The sequence below is a fragment of the Notolepis coatsorum genome, assembly GCF_963971535.1.
Source record: "Notolepis coatsorum genome assembly, chromosome: 3".
NCBI lineage: Eukaryota > Metazoa > Chordata > Actinopteri > Aulopiformes > Paralepididae > Notolepis > Notolepis coatsorum.
In genome coordinates this window covers 155873919-155895373 of record NC_140167.1, presented here as the reverse complement: position 1 = coordinate 155895373, position 21455 = coordinate 155873919, and the positions used below count along the sequence as shown (strand labels likewise).

At 41.8% G+C, this 21455-nt stretch overlaps 1 protein-coding gene across 1 annotated transcript in view; it reads left to right on the top strand.

Annotated features, from left to right (window-relative positions):
* pofut2 (protein O-fucosyltransferase 2) overlaps positions 1 to 11638 on the top strand; it is a 45447-nt gene extending 33809 nt beyond the window's left edge. The window contains exon 9 of the mRNA XM_084309912.1: positions 9320 to 11638. Within this exon, the coding sequence (XP_084166038.1) occupies positions 9320 to 9473 (154 nt within the window). The 3' untranslated portion in view covers positions 9474 to 11638. The remainder of the gene's footprint in view (positions 1 to 9319) is intronic.
* The last annotated feature ends 9817 nt before the right edge of the window (positions 11639 to 21455 follow it).

The following is a 21455-nucleotide window of genomic DNA, read 5'->3' as shown; positions in this document are numbered from 1 at the left end:
TGGTTCAGAGCGTGAAAAACTGGTACTTAGCTGGAATCGAAAATGTTTCCTTGCGAACCGTGACATCATCAGTGAACGTGTCATATTCTAGGCTTTCAGGAAGCGAAAACGGTGAACAGCAGAGGTTCGGCATTGCACTCAATCGATCCATACAACAGGAAGCGATTTCCGACTGATCTCAAAATGAGATTAGATTCCAATGTATTGTTATTATACAGCACAAGTACACAACCAGAGTGGATAAATAAATGCTTCAGAAATAAATATGCGTGGTGAAAGCACACACACACACACGTACTGTACATAAGTATTGTATATTAGTACACTGCACAGTATTGTATATTGTATGGTAACTCAGTTACGTCCATTCTGCATCGAACATTGTACATATGTCTAAACTGAACACTGTGACCTCATTTTTTTTACTTCTAATTTTACTATGTTATTTTATTTCATACTTATCTTGTCTTGCACAGTCTCTGGAGCGTAACAGTAAGAAGCATTTTGTATAAAAGTATTCTGTACTTCTGTATGACAACTATTAAAGAAACTTGAAACTTGAAACTTGTACTGTATACGTACGAAATTAATCGTTCCAGCAACGTAGGCTTTTATTATTCTAATTACTTGTTTTATTGGGTATCATAGTAGTAAGTCCTACTGTAGAACATGACATATTAGCATGACATCTCATTTATTTACAATACTGGATGACAATTGGCTCTTGACAAGTGTAAACTATGGATTAGTAGGTCGCAGTCAACGTCGGACCGTTGCTCCGACGCTGTTAGTGCGGCTGCCTGTGGATCCTATGTATGTATGTGGATCCTATGTATGTATAATGACAATACATTTGAATCTAATCAAATGTTGGGATCGCTACCTGTTGAGTGGATCAGCATGGTGCAATGCCGAACCTTTGAAGCTGTTTTATATATGGCACATTTCGCCACTGTCATGTTCATATGGTTGTTTACCTCCGCCTGAGTAACGCCCCCCCCCCCCCCCCCGTTGATGACTGAGGATGGTGGAACTTTGGTCCTGCTTAAATAGGTGTAAACACGGGCTGGTTCGCCAGAAAGCACCAAGGTTCAGAGGCTCCAGAACAGAGCCCGAGCTTGAACCGGAGCCCTGCCGGTGTGAAAGCGCCCAGAGTAGTGTGGTGATATGGCATTTCAATTAATATGCAAGTTGAGTTGTCAGGGCTGAACATTACCTTTCATTTCATTCATTAGTGTCCCCATTAGCTCCATCAGAAGCAGTCCCTATCAAACAATCATTTTATACATAACCATATATAAACACAATAACACATCATTGCAATATCAATGACAAAACACAACACAAAATATACCTCCATTTAGTGGAAACAAAAATAAATAAAAGGACTTTCCTTAAGATGTAGAGTTAAAGATCTTGTTACTTAGGGTGCTTTCACACCAGAGCTGTTTGGTCCGGACCAGACGGACCATAGTTTGTTTCCTCGGATAGTCCGCTTGGTTTGGGCTGGTGTGAATGCTGTGAAGAACTCTGGTGCGGACCAAACAAGCAAACTCTGGTCCGCCTGAAAACGTAGGTCTCTGTTCGCTTCCAAGTGAACCCTGGTGCGTACTTTTTTGGTGTGAATGCTCATCGGACCAAACACAACACCAAATATAGGAAATACCTGATAAACTGTGCGTCTTGGGTAGAAGGAAACAAAACAAACACTGCGGCGTGCATTCACTGCAAAACAAGCACACGTGAAACATGTCTCGTGGACAGACGTGGGCGAATGAGAAGGTAAAAGCCCTGATATGATCCTGATGTGGTCAGATGAGCACATTAAACAGCTGCTTGTGGGCACTCACAAAAACAACGAGGTGTATAAGTTGTTTAGCGAGAGAATGATGGCAATGAGCTTCAATCGAACAATGGATCAATGTCGCATTGGAAAAAAAATAACTGCGTCAGCAATATATTAAAGTCTGTGACTTGCTTCGAAAAGGTGGGAGTTCGGGGGACGAGAAAGACAAGTTCCCTTGGTATGATGACCTGGACGTTATACTTGGCACAAGACCCACATCCAGCCCGAAAACATATCGTTGAGTCTTTTGAAGATGAGACCCATCAGACGGCATCACCAGCACCGCCAAAATTGTGACAGAAGAGTTTTTTTTGTGTGATCTGTATTTCTGTGTGTCTAGTAGGGGTGGAACGGTTCACAAAATCTACAGTTCGGTTCGTATCAGGGTTTTGGTGTCTCGGTTTTCGGTTTGGTTCGATTAAAAAAAGAATAAAAGATTTTTATTGAACACTCCAAAAATACCATACATCAGCATAAGATATATAGCCTAAAAATAATCCAACTTTTCAGTTATTCTCAAGGACATAGTCATGCAAAAACTGATAGAATGAGGCAAGTTTGACATCAGGCACATTATTTTGACAGTGACGGTTAGATCTAGGAGAGAGAGGGGAGGCATTGCTGATTTAAACGTGCTTCTCATTTATTTGGTTAAAAAAAAGGTTTACCTTTAATAATGTTTGGCACACAAAGACCAAACTGACTGAAAAATATAGGCAACATTTGTCAAAGTATTAACTTAGTGCAAACAAACAAAATAATTAAACCTTTTCTATTTTTGTGGCCACATTATAGACAAAGGCCATCAACATAAAATATGAATATGCTCAACCACCACTAGACTTTCTTATCAAAAAGGAAAAGTCACTGTTATTTAAAATAAATAAATCATTTGTACTAAATATATATTTACTTTTTAATTTCAGGAAACATGATGTATTCTCTTATGCCGCTTTTCACTGCATGGTACCTAATCGACTCGACTCGCTTTTGCTATTTGAGTGTCCTGGTAGCCGTATTTGAAGTGACGTCACACGAGGAAGTAAATAGTCAACAGTAACACTGCGTTGGAAGGAGAAGCCCTGATGATATACTGTACTATAAACCAACAGCCAATAAATGTGAAGTTATCTTTATCTTTGAACCTCTGTTGTCAAGCCTCATCAATATACCCCCCCCTTCCCCACTAATGGAACTAATGGAACACAGCGAAGTGACTCCACGGTTAGCTCGCGGCTAACGCTAGTTAGCTTGCGGCTAACGTAACATTAGCCTAGCTTGCGGCTAACATTATAACCGAACAATACACACATGCCCCGAACCGTGGAGGTCGTATCGAACGGTGTACGGTTCGAATGTGTACCATTAGTACAGTGTTTCTCTCTTCACTTCACGCCAGAGCTCTTTAGCCCTGCACCAGATGGAAACATTAACCCAGGCAAACTTGTAGTCCAGAGGGCTCGCAGTCACACAGACACACATGCGCGCGCGCACACACACACGTTAGGGCTTGCAGTCACACACACACCACACATTTCCACTCTCTATTGTGTCCAATAGACAAGCGCCCTTTTCGACCGCGTGACATTGTTCCGAAAGTTGAGTGCGCTTGACGAATTGCAGTGTGAATGCAGACCGAACCAAATGAAGAATGCAACAATGTTGTTGCAACTTCACTCCCCGAATTGCACGAGTCCACCAAAACTATATGTGAAAGCGCCCTTAGTTGTAGTTGCAGACTATGTCATATTATGAATCAACGCAGCCCTTACAAAAAATCACCAAGGCACTAACTAAAAGTATCATGGTCTTTCCATCATTCCACCTTCATGATAGTGACCCAAGACGATGCCAACGCAATCAGTATCATGGATTCAATTATACCATGGTATTATTATTTTTTTTTTTATCTACTTTTTTCTCCCATTTTCTATTTTTCTCCCATCCCAATTTCGTATCGTCCAATTCTACCCTCCCCTGTCTCGAACGCTGTTAGGCCATGCCTCCCACAAGCCGGCTGCAATGTGGACGAAGCCTTACATCACGTGTCCCCTCCGGTACTCGAGGAAACAACCGTCGCATCTTTTCACCTGCACAGCGTGATTTCTCAGCGGCGGGGGTCTGCGTGGGAGGGACACGCCGCCCCCGTCGCTTCCTGATTCTGTTGCCCAGGCGCACCAACCGACCTGTAGGAGTCGCTGTCCACAACGTCCGATCCCCACCCATCAGCTTCCCACCCCCTAATACTGCCAATTGTATTAGTATGAACGACGAGCCAAGCTGATAGCAATGCGGAGAGCTGGGCTCGAACCCAGCGTCTCCTGCATTGGTGGCGAGCGCCTTGCCCATTACACCACCTAGCCGCCCCAGCATGGTATTATTTAAGTACAAAAGTGATGTCATGAATTTTACCACATTGGTTATATATACGGTGGCTTGTAAATTATTTATACATTGGCCATAGTATGGCAAAATCTGAAATCACCGCCAACTACCAAGATCGACGCCCAACACCCATAGCACCGATCGTCAATCTCAATCCACAATATATACCACATCATGATTTCTCAAGGAGCCCGCAGAGAGTGTCCCAGTGGCCATCCAGGCCCTTATCAAAGTATTTTAGTAGGCAGGATGCCCATTCCATGTTCAGGAAGTCCAGGTATTCCTTCAGCCACAAATCCCTATAGAAGCAGGCTGGTTCCTGGTTCCTTCCAGTTTAGAAGAATGAGTCTTTTGTTAGTTAAGCAACCCAGTGTCCAAAGCCAGTTAACAGAGACTCCCACATTATTGTCTGGTTTTTGACCCAGCAAACATGATATGGGACATACAGGGACTCTAGGTTGAACAGTGAAGATTTAAGCACGATCTGCCATCTTGTACACACTGTTGTCTTTTATTCACCTCCATTCATTTTGAGGACCATGTCTAAATATTGTACTTGTGTAGTATTAACAAAATGCTGCTGTGCAGATTTCAATAAAACAGACAATTCTCAGTCAAAGGTACATCTGTATTTCTGTGTGTCTAGTAGGGGTGGAACGGTTCACAAAATCTACAGTTCGGTTCGTATCAGGGTTTTGGTGTCTCGGTTTTCGGTTTGGTTCGATTAAAAAAAGAATAAAAGATTTTTATTGAACACTCTAAAAATACCATACATCAGCATAAGATATATAGCCTAAAAATAATCCAACTTTTCAGTTATTCTCAAGGACATAGTCATGCAAAAACTGATAGAATGAGGCAAGTTTGACATCAGGCACATTATTTTGACAGTGACGGTTAGATCTAGGAGAGAGAGGGGAATGAATGAATGAATGAATGAAAACTTTATTAACAGATTGCAGAATGGGTACAGTACAGTACAGCTCAATACATACAATTGTTAAGGGGATGCAGACCAGAGAAAGACTTTCGTCTTGTTTACATCAGGGTCCCCCATTTTCAATTCATCGTAACATATATGACATACATGACATACAGATAGACAGTACTGCTCCATCTATACATTTATGACATACCAGATTTGCAATTACAGTACTGTTTGTGATACAAAAAGAGTCCAGAAAGAAAAGAGTATATACATTAGGCGTGGAAACTGTACATTGGATTGGGTAGGTGGGGACTGTACATTGGAGGTGGTTGGGTGGGTGGGGGGGGGGGGGGGGGGTTGGTTAGGAGTGGGGGGGGGGGGGGGTTGGGTAGGAGGGGTGGGTGGGTGGGGGACACTGTACAACTGTACAAACAACACTGTACATTGGATTATTGACAAGACCATACTTGGTAATTTACTGTACATTGGAGGGGGTTGTGTTCGGACATTTACAGGGGCCAGTTTCGGGTTGCAGTCTCCCTTAGGTGTTTTTTGAGAGTGTTTTTGAAAGTGGGTAGTGATTCACATTCCTTTACAGCTTTGGGTAGGGCGTTCCACATTGATGTGGCATAATTGCGAAACGTGTTTAGTCCCTTGTTTGAGCCGAATCTGGGTTTAACATGATTTGTGGAGCTCCCTCTGGTGTTGTGATCGTGGTATTCACTGACCTTTGGGAAGTATTTTGTCATGTACATGGGTACCTTGGTCGTGTAGTGTATCTTGTAGACCAGGCCCATTGCAAGTTGCTGTACTCTGTTGTCTACTCTAAGCCATTGGAGGCATTGCTGATTTAAACGTGCTTCTCATTTATTTGGTAAAAAAAAAGGTTTACCTTTAATAATGTTTGGCACACAAAGACCAAACTGACTGAAAAATATAGGCAACATTTGTCAAAGTATTAACTTAGTGCAAACAAACAAAATAATTAAACCTTTTCTATTTTTGTGGCCACATTATAGACAAAGGCCATCAACATAAAATATGAATATGCTCAACCACCACTAGACTTTCTTATCAAAAAGGAAAAGTCACTGTTATTTAAAATAAATAAATCATTTGTACTAAATATATATTTACTTTTTAATTTCAGGAAACATTATGATGTATTCTCATGCCGCTTTTCACTGCATGGTACCTAATCGACTCGACTCGCTTTTGCTATTTGAGTGTCCTGGTAGCCGTATTTGAAGTGACGTCACACGAGGAAGTAAAAAGATTCCATGTTCAGGAAGTCCAGGTATTCCTTCAGCCACAAATCCCTATAGAAGCAGGCTGGTTCCTGGTTCCTTCTAGTTTAGAAGAATGAGTCTTTTGTTAGTTAAGCAACCCAGTGTCCAAAGCCAGTTAACAGAGACTCCCACATTATTGTCTGGTTTTTGACCCAGCAAACATGATATGGGACATACAGGGACTCTAGGTTGAACAGTGAAGATTTAAGCACGATCTGCCATCTTGTACACACTGTTGTCTTTTATTCACCTCCATTCATTTTGAGGACCATGTCTAAATATTGTACTTGTGTAGTATTAACAAAATGCTGCTGTGCAGATTTCAATAAAACAGACAATTCTCAGTCAAAGGTACATGTTTGTTTTGGCATCTGTTGTGTCTTTTCAGATGTATCACCTTTGAAAAACAAAAGCAGATCCGGTTGTAAGTTTGAGTGTGCTGTGAACCTGTGCCTGATGGGATGTTGGGAGAGAGGTTACTCATGGTCTTAGTGTTCTGACGGGACCCCGGGAACACCACTTGGCAGGCTTATTTACATCTTTTAAAAGTGACCCGTGATCTCATTCCCGTGTTTTTCACTTTGTTAGTTAGTTTGTTTATTAGTTGTCACAATAAAAATAAAATACATACTTTACGGTGAAATGCTTGGTTCTCTATGAGCCCCTGAGAGTGTGCTTCATACAGTACAAAAAAGGTTATTAAAGAAGTAAGTAAAAGAGGAATATACAATACAATATACAATCTAAAGTATAGCATAAGTACAATCTAAGTACAGTGAGTACGAATTTGTAAACAGTGAGGTACAAAACTTTAAGGTAAGGTGCCAATGCAAATATGGTATGAATGTAGTGCAAATCTCTTTAATAAATAGATTAAAGTGTCTAAACTTTAAGTTTATTTGGATCCCCATTAGCCAGTGCTGTGGCTATTCTTCCTGAGTGTTAATAAGGTGAGTGTTTGTTTAAAAGTGAGTGTGTGCATGTGGATGTGTGTGCAATGAGTGTAGATGATGGGTTGTTACATAGTCATTGAGCATCCTGATGGCCTTGGAACAACCTGCATGTATTGTGGACGTCACAACGGTTTATCCACTGATCACCCAACTTTGCTTGGTGCCAATTCTATGGAAGTCTATGGGAGATGCATGTAAAGTGACACTACAGTATAACCCAACATATGTGCATCGTATGACCTTTTTATCAATAAATTGTCTATCAAATTAACGAGAGAATACAGACCGATGACATTTCTAAGTGTCTGCATTCGTTTTCTAAATGTTGGTCTCCAAATAGTATCCATAGATAATTATAGGCTTACAGGGCTCATGGCAAGTAAAATAACAAAAGAAAAGAGTTGCCTTGAAAATATTGAGTTTTGGATAATTAAATATTGTGAACAAAATCTGTATTGCTTCTTTCTCCCTTTCATTTTGAACCTACTGGACTTTATGGTCTTGAACATACTGGTCTTAAACCGCAGCAGGCTACTTAACAATGATTGAGTAAATATCGTGCAAACCTCTGATTAATGATGATTGATTAGACAACAAGGGAAATACCACTACACATCTATGACAAGAATGTTGTTGGATTTAAGCAGAGTATGCTGTCACCACTCGAGCCGACAACTGTGACAAAGGTTCAAGCATATTTAACTTGAGGCGAACATAATGGCTGCACACAAAAAAAGAGTGCTCTCCAAAAAGACACCGCGTGCAGCGTTTTTTTCTCTCCCCCACTGATGGATGGCTTGACCTCTGCTTTTAAGTTTCAAGTTTTGTTTTATTTGTCACGTATAAAGTACAGTGAAATCTGAAATGCTTGGTTCTGTATGAGCCCCCTGAGAATGTGCTTCATACAGTAAAAATAATGAAGTTCAAATACTATACAAAATATACAGTATAAAAACTAAAGTCTTAAGGCGAGCACAGAAAGACTCAGAAGAAGCTTCTATCCCCAGGCCATCAGGCTGCTAAACGAACAATAATCGCTAAACGAACAATAATCACTATGCAACAACCATCAAATGCACACAGCACACACACCCACACGCACACACTCACTCAAACAAACAACACACTGCAGCACCCACTCTCCACACTTTAGATCACACAAACACACTTACACTTTATATTTATTGATAAAGGATTTGCACTACAACTCGTACACCTACTGTGAATTGTACCTAAATTGCACCTCGTCCCATTTCTCCATTTCTGCCTTGCACTATATAGTATTGTATATTAGTACACTGCACAGTATTGTATATTGTATGGTAACTACGTCTATTCTGCATCGAACATTGTACATATGTCTAAACTGAACACTGTGACCTCATTTTTTTTACTTCTAATCTTACTATGTTATTTTATTTCATACTTATCTTGTCTTGCACAGTCTCTGGAGCGCAACAGTAAGAAGCATTTTGTATAAAAGTATTCTGTACTTCTGTATGACAACTATTAAAGAAACTTGAAACTTGAAACTAAAGTACAACCTAAAGTACAAAATTAAGTACAAAATGCAAATAATGAGGTACAAAAATGTTACTTAAAAGAAATTCCAAAATAAGGTATGGATGTAGTGCAAATCTTTTTGTAATAAATAGATAAAATATGGAGTAGTGTTAAAAGTGTTAAAGTGAATGTTGGTGTATGTGCAATGAATGTAGATGGATGGGTTAGTGTTGCATAGAGTCATTGAGCATCCTGATGGCCTGGGGATAGAAGCTCCTTTGGAGTCTCTGTACTGGCCATGAGACTCCGGTAGCGCTTGCATAGCTGACCGCAGCAGTGCAAAGAGGCAGTTGTTTGGGTAACCCTCAAAGGTTCCTCCTCAAGGCGTCTGAATGAGTTTGCTGATGTCTTCCAGGTTCTTCATCGGGACGTCCGTATCCACGTTCTCATTCCGGATCCACGAGGAGAGGGAGATCCTGGGTTTCGACTCTAAAACCACATACAACCGTTTCTGTGGGGACACTGAGAAGGAGTGCGAACAGCCCACACACTGGAAAATCGTCTACTGATTTCAGAACACACGCTACACCTCCTGACCAACGACAACCGTTACGCCTCCTGACCGACAAGTCCTGACTGACAAGCGTTACACCTCCTGACCGACGACAAGTATTACGCCTCCGGACCGACAAGTGTTACGCCTCCTGACTGACAAGCGTTACACCTCCTGACCGACGACAAGCCTTACGCCTCCTGACTAGGGTTGGGCATCGTTTGGATTTGAACGATTCCGGTTCCGATTCCGATTCTCCATTTCGATTCCTGTTCTAAACTATTCTCGATTCCCATTCTTTGAGGTGCAGGTCAAAACAGGTCATAGCTTATTTTGCAGGAGATTTTTAATTTTTTTTAATCTTAAATTTTTTTCATACTATTCACATTGTCAGTTGACTTGATAGTTTAATTTGGTTGCTGTACTGTAACTAGGGTATTAATTAACAAAGTAAAAAATATATATATATATTTTTTAAGAATCGAAATTAAGAATCGAAATGCAAATATGTTACTTCCGGTTCCAGAACTGGAAGTTAGGAACCGGTTCCTATTAGAACCGGTTCTCGGTGCCCAACCCTACTCCTGACGACAAGTATTACGCCTCCTGACCAACGACAAGTGTTACGCCTCCTGACCGACGACAAGTGTTACGCCTCCTGTCCGACAAGTGTTACACCTCCTGACCGACAAGTGTTACGCCTCCGGACCGACAAGTGTTACGGCTCCTGACCGACAAGTGTTACGCCTCCTGACCGACGACAAGTTTTACGCCTCCTGACCGACGGAAAGTTTTACGCCTCCTGACCGACAAGTGTTAAGCCTCCTGACCGATGACAAGTTTTACGCCTCTTGACCGACGACAAGTGCCAAAATGTGAATCAGAACATGTTGGATATGTTTTTTTTTTATATAGTATATTTTCAGAAATGTGTGACTTTTTAACATGTTTGAAATTATTATTTTCAACCTAGACCCTGTTTCTCTATTTGAATCTTTTCACACATTTTATGTTAAATATAATTTTTGTGGCTCGTCAAGTTTAGGGAATAAGGGAAAAACAAAACGATGAAAAACAGCCATAGTAAATTACACAGCATAATATAATGATTTATACAATATACTATATTTATACTAGTTATAGATGAAGACAACAACACTATTCAAATTACAGACTGTAAATTGAAATATATGTTTTTTTTTAACTGCATAGATTTTGGAGGCAAAGTAATCGCATCATGTTACTGACTACTGACTGAGTAGTCAAGTGGATTATATGACTGATTACAGCTTTCATAAAAACTTTCATGAACAGTTGTGATGTGAGGATCAAGAAAACTGAAAATGTTTACCTGTTTTATAAGGGAATTCTCAACTATTTTTTTTAAAGAGGGGGGGGGGGGCTGTAGCCAAAGTACTGGCAGTAAAGATGTCAACCCAAATTGTGCGTAATATACATTTTATGACTCACTCGAGAGTACACAACCTCAACTTTGTTTAGCTATGGATTTACACAACATCCAAACTTAATGTCTTTAGATAATGAGGTTTGAAAACAACTCATCTCAAATATACGGTTCCTCGTCTGAGGGATTTTAACGTTTCACTCTAGGTCTGTATGAACACTTTGTCACATGGGATTACTGTGCTTGTATGTAGAAAAAGGTTTTATCACTTACGATGGAGTGGAGTTACCCGTTCACTTGATTGCACTTCCCCACGACTTTCATGATAGATGAGGAACAATTCAATTCCACGTATTTAGCAATATTGAATATATGCATTTAAGACCTTATACCAAGTATTAGTTCACAATTACATTACCGGTACATTATGTTTAATACATTTTTCAGTATTAATTCTTTTGGATTCACATTGGTTATCAGTTTTACAAATCAATGCAGTTGGGTTAAATAAGTTTAAATTAAATATCAATGCAATGCGATAAATAATAATTTTTTATAGGAGCCTATGTTTAGCAGGTGCTGGACTGCAGCCATCCAATTGAGCTCATGTAGTTGATGTGTCTCCGCCTCCATGTATACCGGTGTTGGACTCAGAACATGGCTGTGCCGGTCTTGATGTTACGTGTTCACATTTTCTTTCTTTTTTAATGAAAGGAATGAAGATTAAACAAAGGAGCCGCCATGGCCTGTCAACATAAGACCGCAATTAAAAAGAAATCTTCCTAAGAATGTACATACCATTTTGTTTTCATTCCAGTTGATACACAGAAGGTTTGAGAGGTGCAAGTATTGGGACAAATTGTCTTATCACGCTGTTTGAGAGTGAATATTGTGCGTTTGTTGTTGTGACTTACGCAGAGACTCAAGGTTTACATTTGAGTGTGTGTTGAGTGGTAACATTTGAGTGGATTGCAGCAACATTAGGAGCTTTCAACCAGTAAGCTGTATGTTCTCATTGTATGCTAAAATCATTTCATACAGCTCGCAAACACATATTTTCAGCTTTAAATATCAATGTATTAAAATGAAAAACGGGGGCATTGTATGCACAGCTCTATCAATCTAACTATGTACAGTAATAAACAGTGTAGCAAAAACATCCACATTGGGCATTACGCTCGATTCCAGGGTACAATGCCCATGTCCATCACTCCAACGATTTATTATGCTTACCAAATCAACAGCACGGCTTGTGACTTGTTTTTAACTGTTTTTGGACAACAATAGAGTTATGACTTCTGGATATGAGCTGGTGTTTGCTATGGACTATAATTGTAAGTAGAAATGGTTGGTTGTGGTCATTTCATAGTCTATTGGAGAACAAGGACACACAATGTCATGGATGTGAAGCACTCACATAGGGTGAACCTCTAAAAAATAAAGTAACACTGACATTATCCTTTAAAGGTAAGATCATCGTCCAGTGACCTCTGGGCAAAAGATGACAACATGATACTGTGCTTTGTCTGTTTTTGTCTGATGTGTGGATTGGATTTCAGTGGGTATTGAGGTGGGGTTGCTAGTGCTGGCCACACCTCAGGCTCTACCAAGAGAGGTAAACTCCAACCTACATGTCAGACCAAAACCAAAAAGTAAAAGCGCAATACCAAGTGGTTTCTTTTGCCTAGATGTAGCTGTTTGGCGATATACCTTTAGGGTAGAATATGTAATGCCATCAAACAGTGACCTCTACACACAAGTGCTCTTCTTGGTATTGCACTCTGTTTGCACGTTTCGTTTTGGTCTGATGTGTGGGTTGGAGTAGTGGGGATAGGGGATGGGTTGCTATTGTTGGCCATGCTTCAGGTTCTGCCAAGAGAGGTATCTATAATATGGTATAATAATAATACATTTTATTTGGAAGCGCCTTTCAAAACACCCAAGGTCACCTTACAGGCATAAAAACAGAACAGTCAAGAGTAAAACAATAAATAATCATTTAGGACCTGCTCAGGTCATTAATCGGCATGCATGCGATGCATGTATGCGATTCGTCTCTGCGATTAACCCATCCCGTCGTCCTTCCCCCCCCAAGGGCAGCCGGGAGCAGACAGGCGCAACGTGAGCCGCGCCAGGGGACCAATCCAAGTGCTCCTGTCCGTCTTCGTCAAGGACGCCACAGCGTTAGCGATCTTGTTGTTGTGCATGTTTTTCCATTGGGTTTATCTTATCGGGGGGGGAAACCCTTGCGAGCACGGGGAGAACATGCAAACTCCACACAGAAAGGCCTGGGAGATACCCCACCTGGGTATACTGGCATCATGGAAACCTGGTCGCGTGTTGCTTTTTAACAGCGGAGCAGTGCAAGAATGTGACAATTTGACCATGTGACCGCGGCAACGCGGGAGAGCGGCAGTGCGGAAATAGGCTGTCTCTAAGACAAACTCTAACCTTAACCAGCTCCTTAACAGCGCCTAAACTTAACCGTTCTATCCTTAACCAACTCCGAAACAATGCCTAACCTTAACCTTAACCTTAACCATGCCTAACCTTAACCATAGAAAGAATATTGCCATTCTCTAAGACAAACTCTAACCTTAACCAGCTCCTTAACAGCGCCTAAACTTAACCGTTCTAACCTTAACCAACTCTGAAACAATGCCTAACCTTAACCTTAACCTTAACCATGCCTAACCTTAACCGGCGAAAGAATACACGTTAAAAAAAAAATTCATGGGATTCGAACTCGTCAACAACGGACCGCAGGACCGCAGGACCGCTGCTTGCCAGGTGAGCTGAGCGCCGAATGAAAATCATGGCGGATTAGGGCGGTTACATAATTCCGCAAGCTCTGCCGCTCCGCTCTGCGGTTGCTGCGGTTGCCGCGCCTGCCGCGGGGCGTGTCGCAGCCAATCAGGGAAAACGCGGAAGCAACGGCAGCACTGCTCCGCTGTTATTAAGCAATAGGCAACCTGGTCCCCAAGCGGAAATCGAACCCTGGACCTTCTTGCTGTGAGGCGACAGTGCTTAACCACTACACCACTGTGTCGCTTAATGATCTTGGCAAAAGTGTCAGTGGAATTAAAAACAAGACAAACAATGTAAACGTATGAAATATAAAACAGTGGCACACAGGGTGCAGTTATAGTGAGTATGCCCAGTAAGCAAGGCAGTTAAAAGACAAGGTTAAGAAAAGAATAATATAAACAACAAGAAGTATAAAAAACAGTGAAGTTAAAATAACAGACAAACAAACAGCAGGGGGTATTGGGCAGTGATGGAGGTTATGAATATGCGAGTTTGAACAGATGGGTTTTCAATTGTGATCTGAATGATGAGAGTGAGTCTGACTGTCGGATGTGTCGGGGCAGGGAGTTCCAGAGTCTGGCAGCCGAGCAGCTGAACGCTCGGGCACCCATGGTACTGAGACGTGAGCTGGGGATGGATAAGAGTCCAGTAGAGGATGAGCGGGATTAACATATTTAACACATAATATACTTATAGCTATATACAGTAACTTAATATCCTGTGAATCTCTCCTGGCTGAGCCCGAGGTGTGGCTCTATCCCCATCCAGCTCAAACTCGCACAAACAAAGTGCAATACTCTTTTGCCTCTCTTTTCGCCTATAGCGGTATTACAGATTCCTTGAAATGCGTGATTATGTGTGGTCCATTCTCAAACTATGCTAGGTCAATGGTATGTTGTTACCAAGACAGGTGGGTAATGGCTAGAAGGCATCCACATTACCGCCGGCTGCCTCTGACCACAGAATAATAATGCTTGTTGTGCGTTGCACTCAGTTTTCTCCAGTAGAGTAGATGGTCTCTCTTTGAGGAGAGGGCTGCGGACTGAGGTGGCAAATCTGATATGTCATAAATGTATAGATGTAGCAGTACTGTCTATCTGTATGTCATGTATGTCATATATGTTATGATGAATTGAAAATGGGGGACCCTGATGTAAACAAGACGAAAGTCTTTCTCTGGTCTGCATCCCCTTAACAATTGTATGTATTGAGCTGTACTGTACTGTACCCATTCTGCAATCTGTTAATAAACTTTTCAATCAATCAATCAAAGGTCATCAGCAAAGTCAAGATCTTCTAAATGGGAGAAAAACATCCACCTGATGCCTCTGGGCTTATCTGATGTGGTCTTACACATGGTCCAGTCGATGGTAACTAGGAAGGGGATGGGGGGATATTTATATATAAAGTGTATATCCAGTTATGGAAAATTGCAAAAGTCACTCCGCTGCCGAAAAACAGTAAGGAGTCCTTCAATGGGCCAAATAGTAGACTTGTGAGTATCTTGCCTGTATTAAGTAAAATGTTTGAGAACATTTTATGTGTTAGGATAGGAGTTTGGCGGAGCCCAATTGCAGAACACAGGAGGAGAGAGAATGGAGCGGTTTAGGTGGGTTTTAATTGTGATTCCCCAAGCAGACAGTTCACAGACAGGAATGTGCGACAGACAGGTACAAGAATGTTTCTTGGAATGAGGATGGTGCATTCCATGTGCCGCACGGGGCGTCCAGGTGAGCGGAGTACCGGGGCGGTGGTCCTGGGGCACAGAGAGAACAGGATTAGCGACAAGGCAATTCAACAAGGTTCTGACTGAGTAGCAAGGCTAGAGCTAGTCGTCGTACCTAGAAAGTAAGGTTAACATTCCGACGAGGGTAGAACAGGATCCGTGGCCTGAAATCTCGCTGATGAGGGCCACCTCTTAGCCGTGTCAATTAGTGTGCATATAAAATTGGCTACTCCACAGGCACAGCACTAACTAACTAACTAACTTCGCTTACTGATAACTGGTTGAAACACAGACAGAAAGTCAATTGTGGGTGCTGTGCTGGATTTTACCGCGCCATTTGATATTGATCATGAGCTCCTATTCGGGAAGCTATTAGCATATAATTTCAATGAATGTTATATTAAATTAATGAATAGTTACTTGGTTAACAGACAACAAAGGGTATTGTTTAATGGGACACTTTCAGATATGGAAACCCTTCAATGTGGCGTCCCCCAAGGAAGTTGCCTTGGTCCTTTGCTTTATTCAATTTTTGTTAATGATTTACCTTATGTATTGAATGATGCATGCATGGAAATGTATGCGGATGACACGACAATGTATGTCTCTGTGCAGAGAAAGATAACTTGGTTAATCCGTTGCTCCAAGAAGAGTTAATGCTGGTTTCTAATTGGGTTACTGAAAGCAAGTTAAAGTTAAATGTTTCAAAAACAAAGACTCAGAAAAAATAAATAACGCACATCCTCCATTCCTGGTGCTGAGCCAAACTGTAAAAACAGTAGTACATAAAACAAAGCGGGGCTCGCAACTCACTTTTGATGCTCCAAGGTGTTTTAATTGTGACAAATAATATCAGCTGATACAACGTTTCGACCCTTCGACTTGAAAAAGACCGGAAGGGTCGAAACGTATCTGCTGCTTTATTTGTCACAATTAAAACACCTTGGAGCATCAAAGGTGAGTTGCGAGCCCCGCTTTGTTAAAAAACAAAGACTATCATGCTGGCCTCTAGAAATAAATTAAGAACGGATCAGGAACTAAATATTGTGTTGAATGGTGCTGCTATTGTGCAGGTTAGAGAGGCCAAGTTGTTGGGCGTGATTATTGATGAAAAGCTTGCTTGGTCAAGGCACATTAATAACATAGTGGCTAAAATGAGTAGGAGTATTTCAATGATCAGAAGGTGTGCTCATCTATTGAGTGAGAAGACAGTTAAACTAATGTTACAAGCTTTAGTCCTATCCCACTTGGACTACTGTCTACTGCCCAAAATTTGGTCGAGCGCTTCAAAGCGGGATCTGGAGAAAGTTCAGCTCGCTCAAAACAGAGCGGCACGTCTCGCCCTCCGCTGCTCTGTGAGGAGCGGTGTTGACATTTCTGTTTAATATTTATAAAATTGGTAAACCTAAATCTTTGTGGTCAGAACTACAACCCACCAATACTAGACATGGCTATGTCACCAGACACGCACGCCGTGGGTCTTCATTTTACTCTACCTCTACCATAAACAAATGCAATTAAGAGAACCGTAATGTATAGAGCTGCTGCAAACTGGAATTGTATACCTGTGAAGATAATGATGATCAGCAACAAATTTACATTTAACTCATTCCCCGCCAACAACGATTATACTCGTTATTGGGCGCCATCCTTTGAACGGCAACAACGAGTATACTCGTTATTTGATAGTGAAGTGGATTCCCAAGCTTATTACGGTTCTGCTCTGTATCAGAACCGGGTGCTTAGTACTCTGCGTTGTTTCAATAACTCTAAAGCTTTGGGAATTACTTTCTTATCTTCTCAGCGGTGCAGGCAGAAGGAATTCGGAGGAAAAGGTAGTTAACAACAGCTGTTTAATCAAAGTTAAGAGTTGTATACAAATTACAATAAAGAAATGCTATAATTGTGATCAAAGACCCTATGCCATCTTGATACAACCAGACTAATATTTATAGTAGATGAAGAATGATAGTTGATGATGGCTTTGTTCCCTTGGCTAGGGATCAAAGTATAGTTCTGTTTTTCCCTCCAAAAGCGATGTCCTTTGTTCTTCTGCCGACCTGCCTGCCTTGAGTGTGGATGGGTGGTTCAAGGTGTTGTCCTGTCAGTTGGGTGTCCAGAGTGTCTCTTCCCATCACAACATCTCATTTTATCCCAAGGCCCAGCGGCTCATTGTGATGACATCATAAGCTGTGGTTTGTCCAATCACCGCCTCTCTATGTTTGAATGCAAACGGAGGCGGTCCTTACACAGTCAAATATACTTTAATTTGTTTCATTTAACCTAACAATCTACTTTCATACATTGCATTATTGATTTCATAACATATATATTTGAATTGTAATTGATCACCTAAACACAGAGATTTTATCCTTGAACACATTTCTTATCATAGTGACTTATTTTCACTTTAAGTGAAAACTAACTACCTCAGAATTCTTACCCCACTGTAAATAAGCCTATTCTATTTATATTTTAACTTACATCATCTGATTTTACACAGTTTAATATGGCTTCAGAATTCAAGATTACAAGTACAATATACCAGGAAATAGCTACAGCTTGTTTGGAGCTTAAATTAAGGATTTAAACATACATTTAGTTACAGCAATAGTGAAACTTAAACTTTCCTCCTCAGACTTCTGTCTCTAAGTGTGTGTCATGCATGTCTCCTCTGTGTGTGTGTGTGTGTGTGTGTGTGTGTGTGTGTGTGTGTGTGTGTGTGTGTGTGTGTGTGTGTGTGTGTGAATGGGTAACTAAGGCTTATCTGAACTCCTTCCTGTCCCCCACCCTGACGAACCCAGGTGGCTCTTTTGTTCTAGAACCCCCGAAGAGCTTATTCAAACAGTTCTTTACAGTTTACAGCCGGCTGTTGAGTGGCCCGACACCCAACCTTTTGTGAGGGGTCTTGCGTTAGTAAATAACCCTATCTATTTTAGTGAGACAGGGCAAAAGGGCAGAGTAATTTAATCACCTGAAGAATGTATTTGGTTGACTGACTAGTGTGACTAGTGCAGCTGTTTTCTCTAAATATAACACATTAGTTTGATTTGAAATCCTATGATGATGATCTATGTTAGAATCTACCACATTTCCACACTCGGATAGTTTATCTATCCTTAATATGTCAAACATAGATCTTAATTTCTACACACTACTATCTAGATAATACTTAAGACATTTTAAATCATATTAGGATAAAATACATATGGTTTGCCACACTCAGATTCTAAAATTCTAACATTCGCTTTCTATATCTCTTTCTTATGTATAATTATAAATTCAATATAACACCTTTATTAGCAGTTTCAGTTTATGTGTCCCGTGTACAGTCTTTAACAACCTGTTTTCGTACCAAGATCAATTTCCATTGGTTTCAACTGTGAGTTGTCAAATTCTGACTTGGAGCAGTGAGGAGGGGGGGTCAATGTTTTCTAGATTGACCCGGCCTCCTCTTTATCGCTCAGAGCTGGTGCAGTTCACGACTGCTGGATGCGACCCCCCATTCTGGGAGGTGGAATTTAGAAAGCAAATTGCCTTTCTTATCACACCCCATCTTCTGTCGAGAACATCTTGACTCGTGTTGACCTCTATTAGGGGGTAGAACCCCCTGCTGTATTTTTCTATTGCTGTCACAGCGGTGGGGAGGTCGTCGCTGGCTGCTCAACCCCCGTTGACCCTTGGATTAGTGGAAGAGGTTCGCTTCTCTCCCCCTCCGCCTGGTCGTTGATAGGGGCGATAGCAGCTCCACCCTTTCGCTTGTTGACCCCCTGGTCAATGGTTGAGGCCTTGCAGCCCGTCTGTTGACAGCCGGAGTTGTTGCTGAGGCCTAGCCGCCTGTCTCCTCGTTGGTTGCCTGTCGTTTCCCTCTGAAGCCTCAAGACCCGGTCACTGCGTTGGCCGGAACTCTCCCGGCCTGAGAGGTAGGCTTCTCCTGGTTCTCTTGGTACCCGCAGTGTTGTGGTTCCCCATGGAACCGCTGGGTAGACACTAGCCAGTGTCCTGGATCAACAGTACCGATGGAGTCCTTGGTCTTCCTCGTACCACACTCTGATGACTGCTGACTCCCCAATCTCCCATCCGTATCCTGCAGTGAGTATATATCGCTTCGGTGGACAGTGCAGGTCACTTCTACCACAACAATTGATTGAGAATCCATACTTTTCCTCCCTCAGACTCTCTTTACTGGTCTGAGTTTTGACAACTTTCTTTTCCAAATCATTTATCTATATATTTCATGGCCTCTAGATCATTAATTTTCAAAATTCTGAAAAATTCACATGGCTCTCATTATATTTATGCTGTCAAAACAGTATACTCCCCCACCCTTCGATGTGGAATACACATTCAAACATCGTTACCTTCGTCCTTTGGACAGCTGCACCCCGGCCCGGACGGTCAGCACTGACACATCCACTCTCCCAGTAATCCTGTGTGTATGGCAACAAATCACAGTCCGCCTTAAACACACATCTTCCACACTCTCCGCCAGCCTTCATCAAGCCCACGGAGTCCCCCACAAGCCACTCATCAATTGCACATGTTCACACCCTACACAAAGACTAACTTGGCCAATAGCGACCAAACCTATTGAGCCTTATTACTGTACAGAGAATCATGCTTCCCAACACTTTCACCAATCACGACACACCCCCAGCCCCTAAAACCGGGTGTTCAATGGGCGGAGAACAAAAATCCATGAACCAGCTCATGTCCATCCACTTTGTTCCCAGTCCATTTTACAGACATATACTACCCAGTCCTGATGTGTCGAGATCACTCCCAGCTCGCCAGGTACCCTAAGAAAAAAATATATAGAAAGAAAGGAAACAGAAAACAAAACATACAAAGAAAACCCATGCCAAACCAATAAATGAAAAAATAAACCAAACTTGTGAGCTTTTTCTTTTTTCTTTTCAACTAATTTTTAACCTATCATCTAGAGGCTTATGCACCCCTGTATTAACTAAGAAACAAAAAAGGGAAATCAAATGAATAAACAAAATGAACGCTCCCGGCCTAAGTCAGGAATTGCTCATAACACACTAGAAAAGAGAAGTAAAAATAAAAGTAACCACCTATTTCTATTACCCATAACTGTTAATAATCTATCAATACTATAAACCACTATGGGTCTTTTTAATCTCCTAATCATGCACTCCACCCTTTGACCAATCTGAATATTGACCAAGCATGGATAATTTACTGACCACTAGCTTCCGCAGTGTCAATATTAACTGTTTAACATAATTAGATTTTCTTGTTAGTCTGATTAGTTCATGCATTTGTCAGTCACTCATACATCCGTTTTTAGTAACTTCCATTCATAATCTAATCACCTAACCCCTCTATTTATTTTTTATTCTATTTTTATTCTAACCCGGAGCATATATTTTTTATTCAACCTATTCCATCTGTACCCTAATCAGTTGTATATATTTTTATTCCGCCGGTGGCCTCTGCAGACATGACCTTTGAAAATGACCTTTCACTCCACAGATCCAACAACACTGGCTGCCTCCCCCGGGTTGTGGGACCCGGTGGGTCAGCCGCCTGTGACCGGATGACCCTGGGGTCATCGGGCCCAGAACATGTCCTGGCGGTATGCCATCATCGCCATGGTTCCCTGGAGCCTGTTCGGAGGAGAAAGCCACGTACCTATTTGGTTCAGTCACAGTTCCTTGAGAGGGGCCCGCTACCAGTTTCTGTACAAACGCGCCCTGTTGTCTATAGGGCGCCGCCTCTTCCCCCATCTCAGTGCTGGCGGCTTGACTTCCCATTGCTGGGCCCCGCCTCTCATCTTGGCTTTGGTGCTGCGGGGGTCCTGGACAGGGGGAGCCTGCGGGCTGTGGACACTGTACTTGATACCAACCTTGGTTTTGCCCACGCCCACCTCCTCCGTTCCCCCATCGAGGGCCTCCTGTTGTGGATAGATGGTCCCACTCTGCACATTCCCGAGAAAGGTGTCGAGAGTCCCGCACGGCCAACACTCCATCCGCCGCACCGCGTATCCATTCGGATTCCTGCCTCTGCCTCCACCTCTTCCTCGTGGTTGTCAC